This window comes from Delphinapterus leucas, chromosome 15, assembly GCF_059928025.1.
Source record: "Delphinapterus leucas isolate spDelLeu-1000000601 "Yukka" chromosome 15, BTC_Dleu_Yukka2, whole genome shotgun sequence".
Classification (NCBI taxonomy): domain Eukaryota; kingdom Metazoa; phylum Chordata; class Mammalia; order Artiodactyla; family Monodontidae; genus Delphinapterus; species Delphinapterus leucas.
In genome coordinates this window covers 1,274,832-1,297,094 of record NC_143143.1, presented here as the reverse complement: position 1 = coordinate 1,297,094, position 22,263 = coordinate 1,274,832, and the positions used below count along the sequence as shown (strand labels likewise).

The window sequence follows — 22,263 nt, the reverse complement described above, 5'->3', positions numbered from 1 at the left end:
AAGGTTACCAGTCAGACTAGAAGGGCCTGGTTTTCTGCTTCGAACGCTGTGCTGAAGGTCAGCATTTCCCTCTCCCCTCCCGGAAGCCATCCAGAAGTACTGAGAAGAGTGAAAACCACAAAGGCAAACTGAAATTTGGGCAGAAAAGAAATACAGCTAAAGTCCAAGCCTCCACAGAGGAGGAGAAGGGCCCCCAGCCCGGAATGAGCAGAGGGTGTGCAGGGAAGGAGCCGTGGGCCGAGGCTGGCGGGGCAGCGGGGTGGGTGGGGCTGCGGTGGTACGGGAGGGGGAGGGGGGGGTCTCAATGCCCCTGAGCTGGCGGGAGGCAGAGTGTCCGCTCTTCTTGCCAGAGGGAGGCAGCGAAGGCGAACGGAACTCACACCAGGCCCTTTGTTGGGATTTAACGTCAGAGGAGACGCCCGTGGTTTCCTCGGTGTAGCCTTTGTACAAAGCCAGACTGAATAAACCTCATCATCGACAATGAGTAATAAAGGCAGCATCACACAGTTTCATAAAACCAAAAATTGTGTAGAAAAACAAATAACAGGAAAAATTTCACAGAAAAAAAGTTGACACTGAGCAGGTGAGAATTGTACCTGAACATTTTGCCAAGAGATAAGACTTGGCAATCGGGTAGAATCCATGAAGCTGGGACCAAGTGCAGGCACTCAAAGAGGGGAGGGGAGGCCAGAGGAAGAGAAGAACCCGGAGCTGCAGACCTCGGGGCGGAGCCAGAGGGGCGGGGGGGCCGGGGGTGGGGGTCAGGAAGGCGAGGCGCCGGGAGGACCGCAGCAGGAGTTGCGTCTGTTTGGCTGGAAGGGTAAAGCCAATGGACAGTGTAAACGGTCCCCATTCTAGTGACTTCGAGTTGATGTAGTCAGTAAGATACCTGGGAAGGGAGAAGATGCTGGGAAACGTAAGAATGTTGGTTTTCTCATCAGAAGCTGACGATCAAAACGTACGGTCTAAAGATGACATCAAGCAGAAGCGCGTTTAAGTGTAGAAAGGTGAACGCTGAGAAGGGTGATACGTTTGACTAGTCAGGTACTTGGTGCAGGAAGTTGATAGGAACGGTTGGAAACAAAGTATAGGTATCATAGGAAGTCAGAAGTTACAAAAACAACCACTAGAATGAAAAATATAAACCTTTCCAAGTATCAAGAAAATTTCACACACAAAGGCAAGCAAGACAGAAAAGCCATAGAATAAAATCGTTTTGAGTTATGAAACAGAAAACAAAACAATACAACAAATCCAGAAATAAATCCAAACAGATGTTTTATCAAAATATAAACGCGCTAAATTCACCTGTTAAAAGGGAAAGACTTTCTGTTTGGATTACCAAGTAAAGCCTAAAAAAGTCGGACAGTATAGGATGCAAAGGCATGTGGGCAGTTGTACACATAGAAAGCAGAGGCCATAACCTTGATTGCAGTTAAATTTCGGTTCAAGCCAAAATGCATTGCAGAAAACAGAGATAGGTGCTTTTCGACGGTAAAGGTGCAGATGGATATGTGTCAACTAAAATACCATCTGTGTTCAGAAAAGCAAAAAAAGAGGAGAGCTTCAACAGGACATTGCCAAGGACACCAGTAGTGGAGAATTATTTTACCTCTTAATCCCCGATAGAGCAAGTGGGCAAAGGATAAGTAAAAGCAAGAAATACAAGATCTGTGACAGATATATACAGAGAGACAGACACACACATCACCGACTCTTAACCCTGAAACTAAAGAACGCCCTTTAAAAAGGGCTTATGGAAAACATTAACAAAAATTAATCATGTATTAGGTAAAAAAGAAAACCTTTATAAATTCAAATAGGTAGAACTAGGACAGATAACTTTTTCTAATCACAGTGTGATGAAATTTGAATTTAAGAGCACAACTAAAAAAAGAAGCAGCTCCTAACACTTAGAAACTAAAAAAAGAAGTAGAACAAAAAACTGTCTAAAACAATGCTTGGGTCAAAGAAGATGATATGCAATTCAAAAGTGCATAAAATCTAGAAAATAGTCATAATGGAAACTCTTCAGAGCCCGTGGGAAACAACTAGAGCAGTGCTCAGAAGAAAAATCACAGGTTTAAATATTTATGTTATTGAACAAGAAAGAGTGAATATATATGGATTAAACACCCAGTTCAAGAACTTGGAAAACAGAATAAACCTTAGTAAAGGAAAAGTAGTGTAAAGATCAAAGCAGAAGTTAATGAGAAAGTGAAAAATGGTAGAAGTAACAAATCCAAATGCCTGTGCTTTGAAAACAAACCAGTAAAACATATTAATTATTCACAATCCTAGTAAAAACTTAGTAGAAAGATCACCACCCAAAATAAGAAATAACAGTAATTAGCTTGGAGTTACTGACTCGGGGCAGGGGTGTGTGCAGGAGAGCGTGTCCTGGCTGCCAGAGTCTCTGATCTGACCTGGACGCGGTTCCCCAGGTACGGACGGGCAGAGTCATTGAGCTGGACTCACAAGGTGTGTACTGCCCTGTGTGCAAGCTTCACCTCAATAGTAAGGAAGATAAATGAAAACAAAAGTAAGAGATAAACCTAGGAAGAATTACTAGGTCTATGTGAATTCCGTAAAAAGTTAAGAATTATGTCACAACTCCATTTAAAATAAAAATCTAAATGAAATGAATAGTTTTCTAGGGAAATATAACCTATCAATCCCGACTCCAAAAGAGATAGAAATTTCAAACTGACCAACTTGCCAAAAAATAGGCACACCCTCCCCCAACAAAAAGGAAGAGACGGAAAGGCATCAAAACTGAGTCTGTTTCACAGCGAAATCCTGCTACAGGTCAGGTGCCATCCCCACTGCATGCACTGCCCCAGGGCACCGAGAGCAGGAAAGCTCTGGGGCGGGGGGTGAGCACTGTTTGACACCAACAACTGCAGAGCCTCCCGCCTGTGCTGTGTGCACCCACACGCGTGTGGGCATACGTGTCAGGACGTGAAATGAGCAGGCGCCAGGATGCACCACGGGCAGTGGGGGCTTCTCCAGGACGGGGCTGCTGCTCTGATTCTAGGCTGTCAGCTTATCGGAGACCTTCTCCATATTTGCTGAAAAGCCGCTTGACAAAATCCAACAAGTCTTGATTAAGATCTCCTAATAGAATGTGGACTTAGGGGTAACTTCTCAACGTGAAAAAATGTATCTGTTTCAACCGAAAACTGACACGCTGTAAATAAGGAGATACTAGATTAGTTCCTGTGAAGCCACAAACAAGGTGTGTACCGCCCTGTGTGCAAGGTGTGTACCGCCCTGTGTGCAAGCTTCACCTCAATAGTAAGGAAGATAAATGAAAACAAAAGAGAGACAAACCTAGGAAGAATTACTAGGTCTACATGAATTCCGTAAAAAGTTAAGAATTATGTCACAACTCCATTTAAAATAAAAATCCAAATGAATAGTTTTCTAGGGAAATATAACTTATCAATCCCGACTTCAAAAGAGATGTGCAGTATTAGAACCTTACCTTGGTATTCTGGAGACACTAGTTATCCACCTGAGACAAGAGGAAGAGCTCCAGGTACCTGCGTTGTGGAGGAGGGCGTGATCGGGGCTAAGTCGGTCGGCCGACAAGCCTCGCCGTCAGCCTGAGGCCCTAGTGAACGGGTGGGCAACAAAATTAATGTGCAGAAATGGGACAAGTCCTGTATCTACAGAAACAGCAAGTTAGACAAGGGAAGAAAGTACTCCCGTGTACAACAACAACAGCAAGAGGTGGAAAGACGAAGGGCCCCGGACGGGCCTGCGGGTCGAGAAGGACGTGCCGGCTCTGCACGCGGCCGAGTCCTGGGAGCCTCGGCCTCACCTTCTGCACAGCCCTGGTTTTGTGAAAAAGGGTTGTTTGGTTTATTTTAATGTGGGGTGGGTGGGGTGGGAGAGAGGAAGGATCCCAGGATTCTTGTCAACAGAACAGGACATCAGAAGCAGACCCAGTTACAAACAGGAAGTCAGTGAGTGAGTCCCTGGGGGACGATGAGCCCTTTCTGTACCGAGGCAGGGACGTCCGGGCCCCCAACCTGAAACCCAGCAGGACGCTTCACGCCTTCCGGGAGGCAGACATCCCTCACCACCGGGTCCCCTGCCTCTTGTCCATAAAAGATCTTTAGCCTCCTAGGCTGTCCCCAAGTTCCAAAGCGCAAGTTTAATCAGAAAAGTGAGAAAATACAGAAACAAAGGAAAACAGTCAAGCAAGACAAGAGAATAATAAGAGTTTAGCCCTGGAATGAAGTCAGGGACCTCTAGGTCCTCCTCAAGGGCTGTAGATAATATCCTGGGCCGGGTCCTCGAGTTGTTTTGCAGACATTAAAACCCCGCCTGGTAGAGGAAGTTAACTGCGTGCTGACCACCAGCATGTCGACCCCAGACCAGTTGGAAGCAGAAGGTCAATGCTGTTGGCTCCCAAAATACCACCCAGTTACCCCCGCCAACAGATCTGAAGAATGTCCACGAGCTGATCAGACACCCGCAACCCTCACCCCTGACGGTGTCTTTGAAAACCCTTCCCTGGAAGCTGTCGGCGGGGCTCGGGGCTTTTGAGCGCGAGCAGCCTGTGCTCCTTGCTTGGTGCGGCGCCGGGCGCCCTGCAGTAGACACTGCCCTGTCCTTCACCACAACACGGCCTCAGCAGGCCAGCTTTGCCCTGGGTTGCGCGGTAACAACCCCAGGGCTGTGGTGACATCGGATGGAACTGCAGGCAGACGTGTGGCTCTGAGGACTCGTCCTGCAGGTCAGCTCACACCGTGGGGATCGGTGTGTCTGAGCCGCCAGGTGGGAAGCAGGTCAGACGTTGGTTGGCAGGAGGCTGGCCATTGGGATGGTTCCAAGAGCCACAAAAGTGAACAGGGAAGCTCCCTCTGTGCTAGTCTGGAAATACCTCCAAATGTGTTCCGTGAAAAACTCAACGTACGAAACGAGGTGTAGGAAATCTTCCATTTTTGTAACAAGAAATAAATTTAAGAGAAGGGAAGAGCGTTGACCTTTTAGCTGGTGAATGTGTGAGCTGAGCCCGGGAGGTGCAGGCTGCAGGAGGGGACGGGGCGAAGTTGGAGAGAGGCCTCTCCACGTGCACCCGTTTGCGTGCGACACCTGAACCTTAGCTCCTGAGGCTGCAAAGCGTTCGCCGGATCCAGGACAAGGTGCTGCCAGGCCTCGGGCAGGGCCTGGCACCAGGGCACCGGGACCCTGCATCTCCAGGAGAGACCACTATCCTGCTCTGCTGTGCGGGCACGTGGTAGCCGGGGGGTACCTGCCTCTCCTCTGCTCGAGGTCAGCCCCGCCCCCAAAAGCAGAGAGAGAGAGAGAGAGAGCAGCCCAGACTGGACTGTCGGGCCCTATGTCCCCGGGAGAGAGTCTTCCTGGCCCAGTGAGGTTCGTGTCTCTGCTGGTCTCTTTGACTGTGGCCATGAGGCTGGACACAGTGAGGGCAGGGGCTTCCTGGGTGCCCACCCACTGGCCACCAGCTAGGAGGTCTGGGTGGTGTCAGAGAGGAGTGACAGGCCTGGACACTCAGGGGTGAGTGGCAGGGCAATGTCCGTGTGTCGGGACAACTTGGTTCTTGGGAGGAGCTTCATCTGAGCCCCAGGCTTCTGAGGTAGAGGTTAGGGGCCACTGGACACAGTGGGTGTCACTTCTCCTCGAATACGCACGGTTTTGTTCTGCTCGTGATGCCACGTTGCCCAGGCGTCTTTGGTGCTTGCTTGTGAAGCAGGCCGTCACCCCGACGAGGGGGCCCAGCTGAGAGCACCGCCACCACCTATCGGGGTGCAGCTGGCGAGGCGGGCGCTGGGCTGCGTCCTTTCGGCACCGGGAGAGGCAGTAGGGGTTGAGCGCGCGGACCCCGCGTGTAACTCACTTGTGCCGAGGCTCTTCCGGGAGCTGGTCCGCCGGGAGCTGGTCCGCAGGGCGCTTGTGCTTGGTGTCCGCTCCAGCCCTCAGGCTTCAGGCTCCCGGGTGTGCGCTGGTCCCATTTAGGGGCAGGGTTTCCTCCAGGGACCTGATGACTAATTGGGGCATCATAAAGACCAGATGTTTGGGGCCCAAGAATTCCTAAATCAGGTCGCCCCAGGCTGGAGGCCTGGAGGGAACGTTTCCAGGAGGAAGCACTGCAGGCGTCAGCCTGTCCGTTTAGGCCGGGAGGGCAGATGAAGGAGACGCTCTCCTCCCCTTTGCCCAGGGCTGCGGGTCCTTGCTTGTCTGTCACGACACCTTTCCCACCAATGCAGGGCACGTGCTGGGATGTGAGCTGGGAGCTCTTGGCCGCCCCGGGTTAAGGGGCAGGTCGTCAGCCATGCAGCCTGGACAGTGGTGAAGCCGGGGCCACAGACCCAGCCTCGGGGACCGGCCGCCTCACTCACGGCTGTTGCCTGTGGCCAGTGTGGGCGCCACGAGGGGTCCTGCCCGCATCCCCTGTCCCCTCGGGGGCTCGGTGGAGAACTGGGTGGGAGGTTAAGGGCCTCTCCCTGGGGTGTCAGAACACAGCCGGACAGCCTGCAGAGCAGGAGTCCCCGGTGCCGGCGGCGGGCGGCACACCAGGGCTGAGAGGGTGGGCAGGTGGGTGGCCGGGCGCAGGCTAGGAAGAGCGGAGCTCGATGACAGCCCTCTCTCCCCCCGGTGACCCACACGCGGGGACTGGGCTGGTGCGGGGTGGGAGGCCCCGAGGGCGGACTGGAGAACAGCCAGATCCCGGCGTGACGACAGTGGCACCGAGCCTGCAGCCGGCTGCCGGGGCCCGCCGCGCCCTTGCATGCAGGCATCTCATCGGGGGCCTTCGGAGCCCAGGGCAGCGGGCGCTGGTGTGGGAGAGCGCTCTGCCCCCGCTCGGGGCCGCCTGCCCCGTTTCTGCTCCTCCCCGTGGGTGCGCGCGGGAGTCTCCTCCCTGCTCTCCTCCAGCCTCGCCGTCGCCCCCACGCCACCCCCACCGTGTGTTAGAGCAGCTTAAATTCCACGCTTCTGCGGTCCCTTCCCAGCAGTCTGTGCGTGGCCTGACATCCTGTAGAGGAATTTGAAGTCACAAGATAAATAAAATATCAAGATATCGAAGCCGATCAGAGCGTCGGTGCATCTAGAACATGCTCTGTCCAGCCGCCGCGGCCCCCTTTCCCCGGATCTTGATGTCCCCCCACGCGCCCCTGTGACCGTGTCTGTTGCTGCTCTGGAGACAAGAAGGAAAACACAGGGAGGCCGTGTGTTTGCGGGAGGCCTGGCGACGGGCGGGGCGCCGGGGAGAGGGAAGCGGGTGCGCCCGCAGGTTCCTAGGGCCTGTGGTCCGCGCTCAGACCCTGCTGTGCTTCCTCGCAGCTGGAGATGGAGCTGAAGATGCTGAAGTCCCAGGCAGGCCCGGCCGAGCAGAGCTTCTTGTTCTCCAGGGAGGAGGTGAGCTCGCTCAGGTACGTCCCGTCCCCAGGGCTGCCCCCGCCCCGGTGTCGTCTTCACAAGTCACCTCCCATCCTCGCGGCTCACAGCCCCGCTGCCCCGTTTGGCCTTTGCTCAGCGGCCTTCCTCGGGTGGTGCTGACAGCCAGGCCTCCCTCTGTCTCAGCAGACGGCAGGCCACTCCTGTCCCGGCGCTGTCTGCAGGGACACACCTACGGTCGTGCGTGTGTGACGACGGGCAGTGCGAAGTGCAGCAGGGGCGCCCGGGCAGGTCTGGGGGGCTCCCGGGTGGGTGCCCGTGCGTGGGGCTGAGGGCGCATGGGAGGACGTGCTCGCTGGCGGCCGGGCGGCCGGGCCAGGCAGAGGCCAGACCCGCCGGCCCTGGTGAGGCTCGTGGCCGTGTTCCCGTGAGCAGCAGGAAGCCGTCCAAGGTTTCAAAGCAGAGGAGTGACATCTGAGCCAGGTGGAGAGGCAGGAGGGAAGCTGCCAGCACCTGCTGAGCCCTCGCTGCGGGGTCAGCCCTCAAGCTGTGGGCCGAGGGTCCTCCGGGCGCCCCCTTCACAGTGCTTCCTGGTCCCTGCCGCACCCCTTGCTCTGCTGCACTCGCCGCCGTCCGTGTCTGAATGGTCAGCCCTTCGTTCCTTGTGCCTCGGTTTCCCAGCATCGCACGCGGTGACTGCGGGGTCAGTGTCCTCCACACAGCTGAGGGCATCCTCGGCTTTCCCAGGAAGCCGCACGGGGCCCCCTGAGGACAGGCGTCCCGGGAGATGTGGCCCCACCGTCACCCCATCACGGTCGGGAGGGCGACAGGGATTCCAGGCCCCCCCCCCCCGAATGAAAACCCAGGCAGCCTCCACCTCCCTGGTCCTCTCCTTCTCCCACGGATCCAGGAACGCCTGGTCCTAAGGAGTCAGTGCAGAGGAAGGTTGTGAACCCAACGGCCTGCCATCCGTCACCCGCCCTTCGGCCTTCCCTGGAAGCCTGGCCAGCCAGGGGAGCCTGGGTCCCAGGGCTGGCCCTGCCCACTGGGGGCACCTGGGAACCCATTCCTCCCGAGGATGGGGGTGAGGACAGGGTGGGCACGGCCGTGCCTTTGTCACGCACACAGGTGGAGCTGCTGTGCAGAGGTTACGTGTGTGGTGCGTTAAGTGTATACGTGTGGCATTTTAAGGCATCACTCTCTTAAGGAAGGAAACTGTGGGGAAGGTTCAGTAAAGATTTAAGTGGCAGCAGCCGAAGGGCTCTCTCAGCTGGAACAAGGCTGGGCTCTTGCTTCTGTGCTGGCGGCTCTGGGGGATCCCAAGTGCTGTCTGTGGGTTTAGCACCTGGATAGACTTGCTCGTCCTGGAGACTGGCGCCTGCCCGTCCCCCCCTCCGGTGCCCTCACTGCCGCCTGGGGCCCCCCACCTGCCCACCCAGGCCCGTTCCAGCGCGCGGAGTCCCCCGCTTCAGGGGCTGGGGGGCACTGGAGACGCCCCCTCCCCCCGAGGATGACGCTGTGCTGGGCCCCTCCCCTCCCCTTCCAGACTGCCAGGGGCTAGATTCCTGTTATTCTTTCTTTAGAAAATTTACTGAACAGATCCTTGCTGAGCACCCCTGCTCTGGGTCTTACACTGCCCTCGATCAGGAGACGAGTGTTGGGTTCCGGGAGCGGGCGCAGCCGGACACGGATGTGGCCGCACGGTCACCCCCCGCGACCCAGGCCCTGAAGCCAAACGCGCCTCCGTGGACCTGGGCCTGGGCCTGGGCCTGTGGACCTCAGCAAGGGGTGCCCTTTGAAAGGCAGCCACAGCCGGGGTGAGGCCGCCAGACCCTGGTGCTCCGGGCTGAGGGCAGCCTCCCGCTGTCCCTCCGCACCACGTGCAGCTCTGCCGGGAAGCCCGTTGGTTGGCCAGCAGGACCCCTCCGCCCGGGCTGCAGGCACGCCAGGAGCCAACGTTGGGCCCCTCCGCCCACCTGCTGCCCCGCTGCCAGCAGCCACGGGGTCCCCGCCTGGACCGTGCGGGGAGCCGGGGCCACGACCCCGTCTCTCCACTCCTTGCACTGACCCTGCGGTGGGTGCGAGGGGCAGCCTCCCCCCACCGGGCAGAGCCTCTGGGTCTGGGTCCTGGCCCACCTCGTGCCTTCTCTCTGGGGGACTGAAGAGCCGTGTGCCATCCGGCGCCCCGAAGTGTGACAGAGACGCGCTCTGGCGGCCCGGTCTGCGCCGCATGCTGGACACCCGGAGGCCTTTCGTCTGGCGCCTCTCATCCCCACCTCTCGGGAGGCGTCTCGTCTCCCTTTTCTGCTGCTGCTTCTCTGAAACTCACCTGCGTGTTGAGCTTTCAGAGTTCTTTCCACCGTGAGAACGTTTTTGACCCTACTTTCCATCGTTTGCTTCTGCGTCCTATAAACTTTCCCCGAATTTATCATCCACTCTCTTTTATTTCCTGTTGCGCTTTTAGTTTCCTGAGACTTTTTTGTAGTGTTGCTGTTGTTCTTTTATATTTAAAATATGTTCACTGACTCTTTGCTGTTAATCATGGGACTTTATGACGCTTTCTTCTGTCCGTACAGCCTGTTTCCTTTAAGTTGCTTTCTTTCTGTCACCATGGTGGTCTGGGCGTAGGTCTCCTGTTGATGTTCTCCTCGAGGCCCTGGTGGCCAGCCATCTGCTCATGGGGGAGGGGGGACACCGAGCCTCCTGGCCCCACCCTGGGCCTGGTAGACTTTGCCTGCGGCTGCACTAGGTTGAACGTGGCCGTTTCACTGGGAGCCCTCAGGACTGGCGTCTGTCTTCGGGGAAGACGCCTATCTGGAGGTTGGGCGTGTAGCTGGGGACAGGACAGGCAAGCTCGGTGTCACTGTGGGGACGTCCCCTCGGTCCCCTGTTGACCCGGGCAACTTTGCCCTCTACCTGGTACCCTTCTGCCCGGAGACCCGCTGTCTTCTCTCTAAAGAAAATGAATTTCCGGTCTTCTTCAGCGGCAGGGGAGAGACACCTAAGATCAGATGTGGAAGAGGACGTGCACATGCTGGATTTTGAAAAGATCTTTAACTTCTGGTTCTGGTCAGCTGGAGCAGCCACGTCATGCCCACGTCCTCCCCCTTACAACCCAGAACCCTGCGCATCACACCAACCGAGGAAGGCCCGGGCAGGGGCTCAAGGGTGGCCTCGAGGACCTTGGGACTTGGCGAGCTCCTGAGTTTTCTCAGCTGCACTTTGCCTGGACCAGCAACAAGATACACACAGCTCCCAGGAAAGCCTGTTCCCCCGCGAGGGGAAGCCCTCTGACAACCCCGCCCCACTTTAGCCAAATGCCCAGGAAAAACCCGTCCCCTTCCTGCCCCTGCCCCATGGCACCAGCACCCAGGCCCACCCGGCAGTGTCACTGGGCCAGCAGGGCTCTCGGTGACCACCGGCTGCAGCAGGCAGTGGAGTGTCAGCCCAGGGAGCGTCAGCAGGGCTGAGCTGATCCTCTGGGGCAACATTGGAGGCAGAGTGCGATGGCGGGGGCTGGTCACCCTTCCTGTCACTGACCCGAGTCAGAAGGCTCGGCACACAGTTCCTGCTCCCACCCTGGAGCAGCGGGGCTGCCCTTGTTCACCAGCCCTGGTGTTGGTGGACCAGTGGGGAGCCCAGATGACACCACCCTGTCTGCAGGGTCTGCTTTTGCAGCATCGTGTCAGCAGGGACTTCCACCTCCTCCTGAGCCGGGTGGTTGCCGCCAGGGGAAGGTTAAAGAGGAGGAGGTCTCACAGCGTAATGCTTGGAGTGTCCAGGATGCAGTAAAAGCCCCATATCCTGTCCAGAAGCAGGGCAGCTGTAACATGAACAAGAGAAGACAGTCATCAGACACCAACGCCACAGTGACTCGGGTGGCGGAATTACCCGATGACGATTTTAAAGCAGCATCGTAAAAATGCTTCTGCAAACACTTACACATCCTCTTTAAACAAATGAAAAAATGGTAAACCTCAACAAAGAAATAAAAATTATTTGTTGTTTTTTTTTTAAAAAAAGAACCAAACAGAAATTATACACCTGGAAAATACAATAACCAAAATAGAAAGCTCATTGGATACGCTCCACAGTAGACTGCAGACGAGAGAGAGAATTGTGAACTCAAGGGCAGATCAATAGAAATGACCTCACCAGAGCCACAGGGAAGCAGACTGAAAACAAACAGGAACAGAGCCTCGGGGACCTGTGATGAGGGGACAGTGTGGGACTTTGCTTAATTGGGGTCCCAGACAGGGAGAAAGGGATCGGGGCTGGGAAAATACCTTAAGAGGTAATGACTGAATTTCCCAAATCTGGTGAAGGGCATAAAACTACAGATTGAAGAAGCTAAGTGAAGCCCTCACAGTATAAAACTAGAGAAATCCACACCGTGACACCTGCTAATTAACCTTCTGAAAATTAAACACAAAGGAAAAATCTTGAAAGAAGCTAGAGAGAAACACTGTATCATCTCCAGGGACATGGATCTGAGTGACAGCTAGTTTTTCATCTGAAACTGTGGAAGCCAGAATGAAGTGCACATTTTTCAAGTTCTGAGAGAAAAGAACTGTCAGCCAGTGGAAGTATCCTTCAGGGATGAAAGGAAAATCAAGACATTCTCAGACAAAGTGAAACTAAGAGAATTTGTCACCAGCACACCTGCCCTTAACGAATGTCTAAGGAAGCCTCCCGAGTAGGAGGGACATGGTAACAGAGGAAAGCTTGGAATTTCCGAGGGGAAGGAACAATGGCATGGGTAAAAATAGGGAGAAGTATAAGAGACGGTCCTCGCAGTTTTCTGAAATCGTACTCGAGGTCAAAAACCCGTAGCGTACCGTGATGCTGGTGACAGAAGAAGCACACAAACCAATTCTTATTTTAAAGTGGGGAGAGGGATATGTCAGCCCCAGAAGGCCAAGTCCCCTATGTGTATCTTAATAGCTTCAGCAACCACTGAGAAGTATTTGCAATGCAGAGTGCTCAAAACACTACAAAACTGTACAAGTAACCTACTGGCAGGCAAGAAAAGAGAAACAGAGGAGTTGGGAGCAGAGGGAATGAGCAGAGAACGTATAATAAAGTGACAGATTTAAGCACCAGCAAATCAGTAGTTCCTTTTAAAGTAAGTGATCTAAACGCACCAACTAGAAGATAACAGATTGGCAGAGTGGATATGAACACACGACCCAGTTGCAGTTTATCTACAAGACTCAACTTCAACGGTAACAACAGAGGTCGGTTGAAAGTAAAAGGATGAGAAATGATGTACTATGGAAACATGAATGTTTTTAAAGTAGGTATGGCTTATATTAATTGAATAATTTCAGGTAAAATACGGTGGACAAAAAAGGGACGTTACATGAGGCTCAATCTGCCAAGAAGATATAATGATCCTAAATGTGTGTGTGCCAGACGACAGAACTTCAAAACTCGTGAAGCCCAGAGATGAACCTGAAAGGAGAAATGGACAGATCCACCCGTACAGTACAGGACCCCAACACAGCACTCTCAGACATCGTAGAACTTCCAGGCCGAAAAGCAGCCAAGACATGGAAGAACTGAACACCACCATCCACCAGCAGGACCTGACCAACATCCAGAGAAGGCGCAGTGGGGCAGCGCACCTGGAAGGCCAGCGGCGTGGACCGCACCCGGGGCGTGGAACAGACCTCAGCAAGTTCAGGAGAATCGGCTTCATACCCTGTGTGTTGTCTGACCAGAAGGAACTCAAACCAGAAGTCAGTAACAAAAAAACAACAGGGAAATCTCCTAACGTTTGGAGATTAAACAACACACTCTTAAACAAATAGCCCGAGTGTGGAAGAGGACATCTCAAAGGAGAGATAAATACAGCTGACTGACGGTGAAAACACACCTGTCGGAGCCTGTGGGACAATAAGAGTCAGCGCCGAGAAGGAGGGTGCACAGCACTGAACGTTTGCATTAGGAAAGTGGGGAGGTCTCCGATTTATATTCCAGCCTCAAGACCCTGAAAAAAGAAGAACAAAATAAGGCCAGAACAAGCAGAAAGGAGGAAATAATAAAGAGCAAAATATAATGAAATTGAAAGGAGAAAAACAAAATTCTTGAAGCAGAAAGCCAGTTCTTTGAAAAAAAGTCAATAAAAGTAATAAACGTCTAGCAAAACTGACAAGTCTGGAAAGAGAAGACACAGGTCATGAGTATCGAGCGTGCACAGGGTGTCTCTGCAGGCCCTCGGCTACGTAGAGGACACAGGACACTGAACAGCCCCAAGCTTGCCAGATCATTAAATGGGGGCAACAGACCAATGCCTCAGACACCAGAGACTACCAAAACTCAACCAAGATGAAACAGGAAATCTGAATCATCTTACAAACATTAAAAACTTGAATTCATGGTTAAAATGTTCCCCCAAAATATGTTGCCAGGCCCATATGGTGTCCCTGAAGAATTGTAAACATTTAAAGAATAATTAACATCAGTTTTACACAGTCTCTTTAGAACACAGAAGAAGAGGTTACCAGGGATGGGGGTGGGGGGGATGGGTGTCTCCGAGGAGACGGTGTGCGTGGGCTCGATGGCGGCGGTGTTTACACACATCTGCACATGCGACAGCGTCACGTGGAAGCTGTTTACCTCGTTACCACTGAGGGAGACACTGAGTGAAGAAGACATGGGCCTCCTTGTACAGTTTTTGCAAGTCCCTGTAATTATTTCCTAAAAAGTGGGGAAGAAGAGAGAGAGAGAGACTTCCAAGCCACTTCCAGTTGGAGCCCTGCCTTCTCGCTGCTTCCGGAAGTGACTCTCGGTGATGCCGTTCCTGAGACTTGGGGCACTTTTTGTGGTAGAAGCTTCTTGGCGTTTCCACTGCTGGTCTAGGAGTTAGCTTTTTTGTGTCATTTACCATTCATTCATCTGTTTTCCAACTTCTGAAGTTTTTTTGGACACTGTGCCTTCTATTTTCTTTGTCCTTTCAGGAGCAGGCCTCAAAAGAAGTAAGGAAGACCTGTGCTCTCGTTTTATTGGAATTTTGAGAGAGGTTGCACTTAAATGTAAATGTTGGAACTGGCGTCTTAAACTGAACTCTTTGGCATTTTTTTCTATTCATAAATATTTTATACATAGTGAAATCCACATCATTTAAACTCTGTTTCTCCACTTTGTATTATAACGCTTTCCCATGTTTTTACGGACTTCGTGTAAATATTAACATATAGTTTGTTCCGTAATGCAGTTGGCTAACCCACTTCTGGAGTTTGAGTTATTTTCACGTTTTCAGCTGTTAAGAACAAACCGTGATGAACATCTCTGTGCATTAACCGTTGGCCATGTTTTGACATATGGGCAAGCGTGCTTTCTGGGTCCCAGAAGCTCGACGGTGCCTGGGCTGTCTTGTACCTAGGATTCCGACGCCTTATGGTTTTGAAAGTGGGGACAGTTCCCCCCTCCAGCAGCAGTAGTAACAATTGTGCCAAAGCAGCTGACGTTCACCCAGTGCTTTCTGTGTGTCAGGCTCTGCACCCCGTGCTTTCTCTGCATTAGCCTGTGGATTCTTAGGGATTTAAATCCCGAAGAGGGATTTAAAAATACCTGTGTCATTGAGGCATACTCTACGTACAGCAGGATGCGTCCCTTTTAATGTCCAGTGTCGCGAGGGTGAGGTACCCAGGGGTGGGGCTGTGGTAGTCGTCCACCCAGAAGGCAGGTCTCAGACAGTGTGTTGTCTTTGGAGAAGCCTAAAACCATGATTAAACCAAATAAAAGCCAGTCTGCTTTTGATGATCGCCATGCTCCTTCAGTTGTGCAGAATGGCAGTAGTAAAATACTCCTCAGCCACCTCACCAGACACCACAGTCACATTGACAAGTAAGTATTCATGCTTGTTATCACCATCACAATACGGCACAGACTATATCCTAGGAGACTCTTTATTTTTTACTGTTAACATTATTATGTAGCAAAATAGTCTCTTTCTTGGTGTACAGTTCTGTGAATGTTAATTACTTACCCCTTAATCAGAGTATAAAATAATTTCATCACTTCAAAATCCTCCTCACGCCGTCAGTTTATAATCGCCCACCTACATACCCATAATCCCCTGGCAACCACTGATCTGTTCTCCATCCCTACAGTTTTGATTTTTTCTCAATAATGTCCTATAAATGAAATCCTACAATTTGTAATCTTTTGAGACTGGCTTCTTTCACTCAGCCTAAGTGAGATTCATCCAAGATGTTATCTGTATAAAGTTCATTCCTTTCTGAATACCGTAGCTTTCGACCAAGTTTTGGAACCAGGAGGTATGAGTTTTCTAGCTTTGTTGTCCTTTTCCAAGATCGTTTTGATTTCTCTGACATCTTAACATCAATATTAAGTCTTCCAATTCATGAACATGGAATGTCTCCCCATTTATTTAGTTTTCCTTTCATTTCTGTTAGCAATCTTTTGCAGTTTTCAGTGTACAAATCTTATACCTCCCTGGGTAAATTGATTCCTAAGTAGTTCGTTCTCTTTGATGCTCTTGTAAATGGAATTATTTTCTTAGATTTGTTTTTCACATTGTTCATTGCCACTGTATAGAAATATAACTGATTTTTATTTATATTGAAATATATTAATCATTCTAGCTAAAGGTTTGTCGACTTTGTTGATCTTTTCAAATAACCAACTTTTGGTATTGTTGATTTTTCTTACTGGTTTTCTGTTCTCTGTGTCACTTGTGTCTAATCTTTATTATTCTCTCTCTTCTACCACCTTTGAGTTCAGTTTGCTCTTCCTTTTCTAGTTTCTTAAGGTGTACAGTTAGGTTATCGATTTGAGATCCTCCTTTTTTAACGTAGGCATTTCAGGCTGTCAGTTCCCCCAGAACACTCTTCCACTGTTGTCCTGTGTTTCGTTTTCAGTTTATTTTCTCCAGGTATCGTCTGATTTCCTCTCTAATCTGTTGGTTGTTTAAGAGTCTGTTGTTTAGTGTTCACATATTTGTTTTCCAGTTTTCCTTCTATTATTGGGTTTTACTTTCAGCCCATTGAGTTAATTCCATGAGATCAATAAATTTAACTTCTGAGACTTGTTTTGTAGCCTAACATATGTAGTCTTTTCTGGAGAGTATCCGTGTGCACCCTGCAAGAATGTGTCCTCCGCTGTCGGGTCTAGTTGATTTACAGGTTCCCAAGCGCCCTGCGTCCTTGTTGTCATTGCTCCTTTTCATAGCTGGGTAATAGTCCACTGATGGACATGCCACAGCTGTAAAAAATTTATCCATTCGCTTGTTGACGGGTATCTGTGTTGTTTTCAGCTTCGGGCAGTTGTGACTAGGACTGCTGTAAACATCCACGTGCGGGCTGTTTGTGGGCACAAGTTTCCATTTCTCCAGGGTAGACACGCAGGAGTGGAATTTCTAAGGAATGCATGAAGTGCATGTTTGGCTTTGGAAAGTGGTTTGCTGGTTGCTTAAACAGAATTGTGTGAGAGTTTGGGTGCCTCCTTGTCAGCACTTGCTATTGTCAATATTCTTATTTTAGCCCTTCTGCTGAGTGTGTACTGCATCTCACCATGGTTTTCTCCTCGTATTTCCCAAGTGGCTACTGATGTTGAACACCTTTTCATGTGCTTAGTTGCAACCTGTTTAACCTTTTTGGTGAGCTATCCGTTCAGATATATCACCTGTCTTTTACCCAGTTGTTTTCTGGTTGTTGTTTTGTTTTTTAACCTATTGTTGAATTTTGCAAATTCTTTATGTATATTGGATACGTATTTGTCAAATATGTGGTTCGCAAATATTTTCTCTTAGTCTGTACTTTATTTTCATTATCTTACCAATGTCTTAAAACAAAAGTTTTAAATTTTGAAGAAGTCCAATTTATCAAATTTCAGATGTTGAGTCTGAAAACTCGTTGCCTAGCCTTGAGTACCAAAGGCGTTATCCTATGTTTATTTCTTAAAATTTTCTAGTTTCACATTTTACATTTAAGTTTCTGATCCATGTTCAGTTAAATTTTGCGTAAGATGTGAGGTTTAGGTGAAGATTTACTTTTTGCCTAAAGAAGTTTAACTGCTTCAGGACAATATATGGTAAAGGCTGTCCTTCCTTCATTGAATTGCTTTTTTATGCCTTTGTCAAAAATCGGTTGGGCATATTTCTCTCTCTTCCTGGATTCTCCATTTTGCTGTATTGATCTAAGTGTTTATCTCATCACCACTGTCTTGACTACTGGTAGCGTTGGGGTAAGTTTTTAAAATCTGGTAGTGTGACTCCTCCGATTTCATTCTTCTTTTTCAGAGTTGTTTTAGCTATTCTAGTTCCTTTGACTTGCCATATAAATTTTAGAATTGGTTTGGCTATATCTACCCCAAAAAAATCCTGCTGGGGTTTTATTGGCATTGAGTTAAATCTTTACGTCAGTTTGGGAAGAATTGACATTCTCCTTATGTTGGGTCTTCCATTCCGTGAACACAATACGTATCTATTTATTTACATCTTTGATTTTTCATCAGCATTTTGTATTTTCAGTATACAGACTCTGCATGTTTTATTAGATTTATACCTAAGTATGCCTTTTTATATCAGTTGTAAATTTTGTTTTATGTTGCCTTACTATTATATATTACTATTATATAGAAATGATTGATTTTTGAGTTGTTCATCTTGTATCCTGCACCTTAACCGAATTTACTTATCAGTTCTATGAGGGTTTTTTTGGTCTTTATTTTTGGTTGATTCCTTGGGATTTTCCTGGGCAGGTACCCTTATCTGTACATTGTCTACATCGGTTTTATATCTTCTCTGAGTGGGATGCCTTTGGTTAAGACTTGCAGAGTGGCGTTGGGGTGAGGAGGGCAGACATCTCCGCCTTGTTGCTGGTCTTGGAGGAGCACCTAGTCTTTCACTGTTAGTTATCTGTAGGTTTTTTTGTAGATGTATCAGGATGTAGCAGTTCCCTTCTATTCTTGATTTGACTTCTATTCTTATAAAAGTTTATCATGAGTAGATGTTGAATTTTGTCAAGTCCTTTCTTTTTCCTTGAATAGATTGATACGATTGTGTGTGTTTTTTCTTCTTTAAACTGTCAATATGGTAGATTATATTGATTTACTTTTCAGTGTTGAGCCAGCCTGACATCACGAGATAAACCCCCCTTGGCTGTCATGTAATGTTCTTATGTATTGCTGGATTCAACTTGCCGATGCTTTGTTGATGATTTTTGGTCCATATTTGTGAGGGATACTGGTCTGTGGGTTTCATCTGTTGTTCTGTCCTTTTCTGTCTCTGTATGAGCGTAATGCTGGCCTCGTGCAGCAAGCTGGGAAGTGTTCCTTGTCTTTTCTGGAAGAGACTGTAAAACCACGTAGGCCTGGGTATTTCTGTTGTGGAAGGTCTTTAGAAGGGTCGGGTGGTGGGTGCTTTGTCGGGCGACTTGGCTGGACCGAGGGCAGCTGTCCGTGTGGACGCGCTCCCGCGGAGCCTCCCATTCCTGGTGCTGCCACTTGGCCTCTTCTCGATTTTTCCCTTTGCCGGTCTCACTGGAGCTTTACAATTTAATTGGTATTTTCAAAGGAACAGTGTTGGGTTTCGTTTATTATTCTCATTGTTTTTGTGTCTCAATTTCATTGATTTCCGCTCTTTATTATTTCCCTCCGTCTTCTTGCTTTGGCTGTATTTTCCCCCTTTTCTTCTAGTTTCTTAAGGTGGAAGCTTAGATTATTGATTTGAGATCTCTCTTGTTTTCTAATACAAGCGTTTAAGGCTACAGATTTTTTCTAGGCACTGCTTCAGCTGCATCCCACACTTGCGATCTGTCGTGGCCTCATTTTCATTCAGTCAGGTTGTATGGTTTTCAGTTTTTTTAATTTGCTAAGGTTTGTTAAATGCCCCAGGAACATGCTGTGTCTTGGAGAATGCTTTATCTGTACTTGAGAAGAATGAGTATCCTGTTGCATTGGGTGGTATGTTCTGTAAGTTCCTGTTAGATCCCATCGGTTGACAGTGTTGTTCAGTCCTGTGTGTCTTTGCTCGTCTTCTGTCCACAGTTCTAACTCCTTAGCAGGAAGCTTTGAAATCTCCAACCATGCTTGTGGGTTTGTCTGTTTTTCCTTCCAGGTCCGTCATTTTTCGCTTCATGTATTTTGAAGCTCTGCTTTTAGGGGCATGTTCATTTAGAGTTATTGTGTCTTCTTGGTGAATAAACCGTTTTACATGTTTGTCATTCCTCTTTTTTGGGGTGGCCACTGTCTGGTTATCTCCTCTGAAGTCTCCTTTGTCCGGTGTTAATACAGCCACCCCAGCATACATTCTTCCTTCCCTCCCTCCTCTCTTTCCCTTCTTTCTTGCCAGCTGTTCACTTCGGAACGATTGCTGGCTTACAGGAGAGGCGCACAGATGGCACAGCGCGCCTCATACACTGCTCACCTTTGTCCCTCATTATCAACATCTTCGTCTCCCTGGTGCGTTTGTCACAGTCAAGTCACAGTTAACTGGTCCGCGGCCTGCGTTCAGCCGTTCGTTCACCCAGCAGCGTCCAGCCCAGGGCCCCACCTTGGTCTCAGCCATCTCGTCCCCCCACCTCCCCCGCTCTCTGCCAGTTTCTCGGTCTTTGTTTTCCGCGACCTTGGCTGTGCCAGCATCCCCAGCCCACGTTTGTCTGACGTGTTCTGCGACGAGGCTGACGTGTGGCTTTTGGGAAGATGCTGGGGTTTGGGGTTTCATGCCTTCTCATCGCATCAGATCCGGGGTACATACTGTTAACAGTTCCTGCTTCACTTTCATTTCACCTTCTGTCGTCAACAGTCAGGAGGGACCAGGACACTCTCTCAGCACCGTGCTCAGCGGTCTCCAGCGTTCCACCTTCCGCAAAACCTCTGTGACCTAGTGACGCGGCCCTGCCCTCCACTCTCACCACAGTCGCCCTCAGTGTCCTTGTTTCTGGCAGCCGCCTCCCGCCCCACCCAGCCTCTGCCCAGGAGCCCGTCCGTCTGCACGTTTTTTACGTGTTTGTTACGGCAGCACCTTCTCAGTGGCTTATACAGCACACTTACTTTCTCACAGTTCTGGAGGCCTGGAGCCTGAGATCAGGGTGTTGGCAAGTTTGGTTTCGCCTGAGGCCTCCCTCTTGGCCTGCTGACGCCTTCTCGCCGACCCCACCCCGAGGGCCCCACCCCGCGGGCCCCACCCCGCCCCGGCCTCGTCTGACCCATCGCCCTCCAGAGGCCCACCTCCAAATATCACACCCGGGGTTGGGCTCCAACGTGTGAATCTGGGGGACCCAGACATTCAGTCTGTAGCAGGACACCCCCCACCTCGTACGAGCGACTCCAGAGCTGGTGCAGTCCATCTCCCCGCGCTCGAGTCTCTGCTGCAGGTGCAGGACAGGGCCAGCGATGCCTGCGGTGAGCCCGACGCTGGGGACACAGAGCAGACCGTCCGACAGAGGGGATGGCCAGGCCCACGGGGACAGAGCGGCTGCAGAGCCCTGAGCAGGCGGTCGGGGAGGAGGCCAGCAGGCAGGGCGTGGGGCCCGGGACCAGAGGGTGGTCAGCCTGGGCGAGTGGCCTCCCAGCCCAGCTGCTCTTTGCTCAGCTGCGCCTCTAGTTCCGCCCGCTGTCCCCTCCAGCACCGGGAGCCTGACCCCTGGCACCCTACCCCCGCTACCCTGGGTTTTACTTCTGCAAAAACAATCATTCTTCCCTCAGAAGTTTTCCAGGGTAGTTGGTACATTCATTGCAAATGTTTTTTTAGGGAAGATAACAAACACACCCCTCTCTCACTGATTTTTCCTGACACACACACGCGCACATGCACACACACACGCGCGCACACACGCCTGCTTTGATTGGCTTCGTCTTCTCGAGAAATGATCTAGGATGTCATCCAGTTTATGTAATACCCTCAGTGTTTAAAAAACTTGGAGTTAGTCAATTTCAAGACACTTAACGCCAGACCTGATTGCTTTGAACAATTTGAAGGCAGACCAGCATTCTGAGCTTTTGAACAAACACGCACACACACTCATTCATTCGTTCTCTCCCCCGCCCCCTCGGTGAGATAACAGTTTGCCTCAGAGGAGGATGAGGAGAAGAAAGCGCCCGTTTTTAAGATGCACAACTAGAGCTGTTGACGTGGTTTGCTCTCCGGCAGCTGGGATGGGTTCTAGCTCGCCGCTTATTAGGAAGTCTGCTGGCGCGTACATGTGCTTATTTGAGTTTAGACCGGAGAACTTTCGCTCACAAGCCTTCAGAATCCATAATACCTGTTTTAAGAGGGGCCTTGCGGGGCTCTCACGCAGCCTGTTCCTGAGATGCAGAGTCCTTCTCTGGAAGCGGTTTCCTGGCGGTGGCCTGGGCACTGACCACCACCTCCCCCCCAAGCTCACGGGGATGCCTCACCGGGGCCGGGCGGGTCACACCTCCGAGTCGTCCCTCGGAGAAGCACTGACCTAGAGGGTAAGGGCATCAGCCCTGGAGCCCGACTACCGGGCTCCCTAGCCTGGGTACCGGATGGGCCGCTTCCCTGAGGTCACTTAACCTCTGTGAGCCTCAGGTTCCCCTGTGAAAACTAGGGGATGGCGTGCGAGCTGTGCGGGGCACTGGCCTCACTGGGCGCCAGAGACTCTTCCTCAGTTCCCTGCGATGCTCGCAGCCCTGCCCGCACCTGCAGCTCAGCACTGCTCGGGCGCTTCTGCGAGGGACAGGGTGACCTGTTAAAGGCATGGGTGCAGCGTGTGTCTTCACAGTTGTAGGCTGCACATGTTAAGTGTACAACTGGATATATTCTCTCTCTCTCTCTCTCTCGCTCGCACACGCACACGCACACACCCATGGAACCATTACCACACTCAAGATAGTGGGCCTGCCCTTCGCCCCCAAACATTCCCTCTTGCTCGATTATAACCCTGCCTCCCCCTCCTCCCC

At 50.9% G+C, this 22,263-nt stretch overlaps 1 protein-coding gene across 11 annotated transcripts in view; it reads left to right on the top strand.

Annotated features, from left to right (window-relative positions):
- The window catches only part of MAD1L1 (mitotic arrest deficient 1 like 1), a 380,571-nt gene that overhangs the window by 213,079 nt on the left and 145,229 nt on the right, over positions 1-22,263 (top strand). For all 11 annotated transcript variants that reach the window (XM_089895520.1, XM_089895515.1, XM_089895514.1 and 8 more), the window contains one exon: positions 7,318-7,406. In XM_089895520.1, the coding sequence (XP_089751646.1) occupies positions 7,318-7,406 (89 nt within the window). The remainder of the gene's footprint in view (positions 1-7,317; positions 7,407-22,263) is intronic.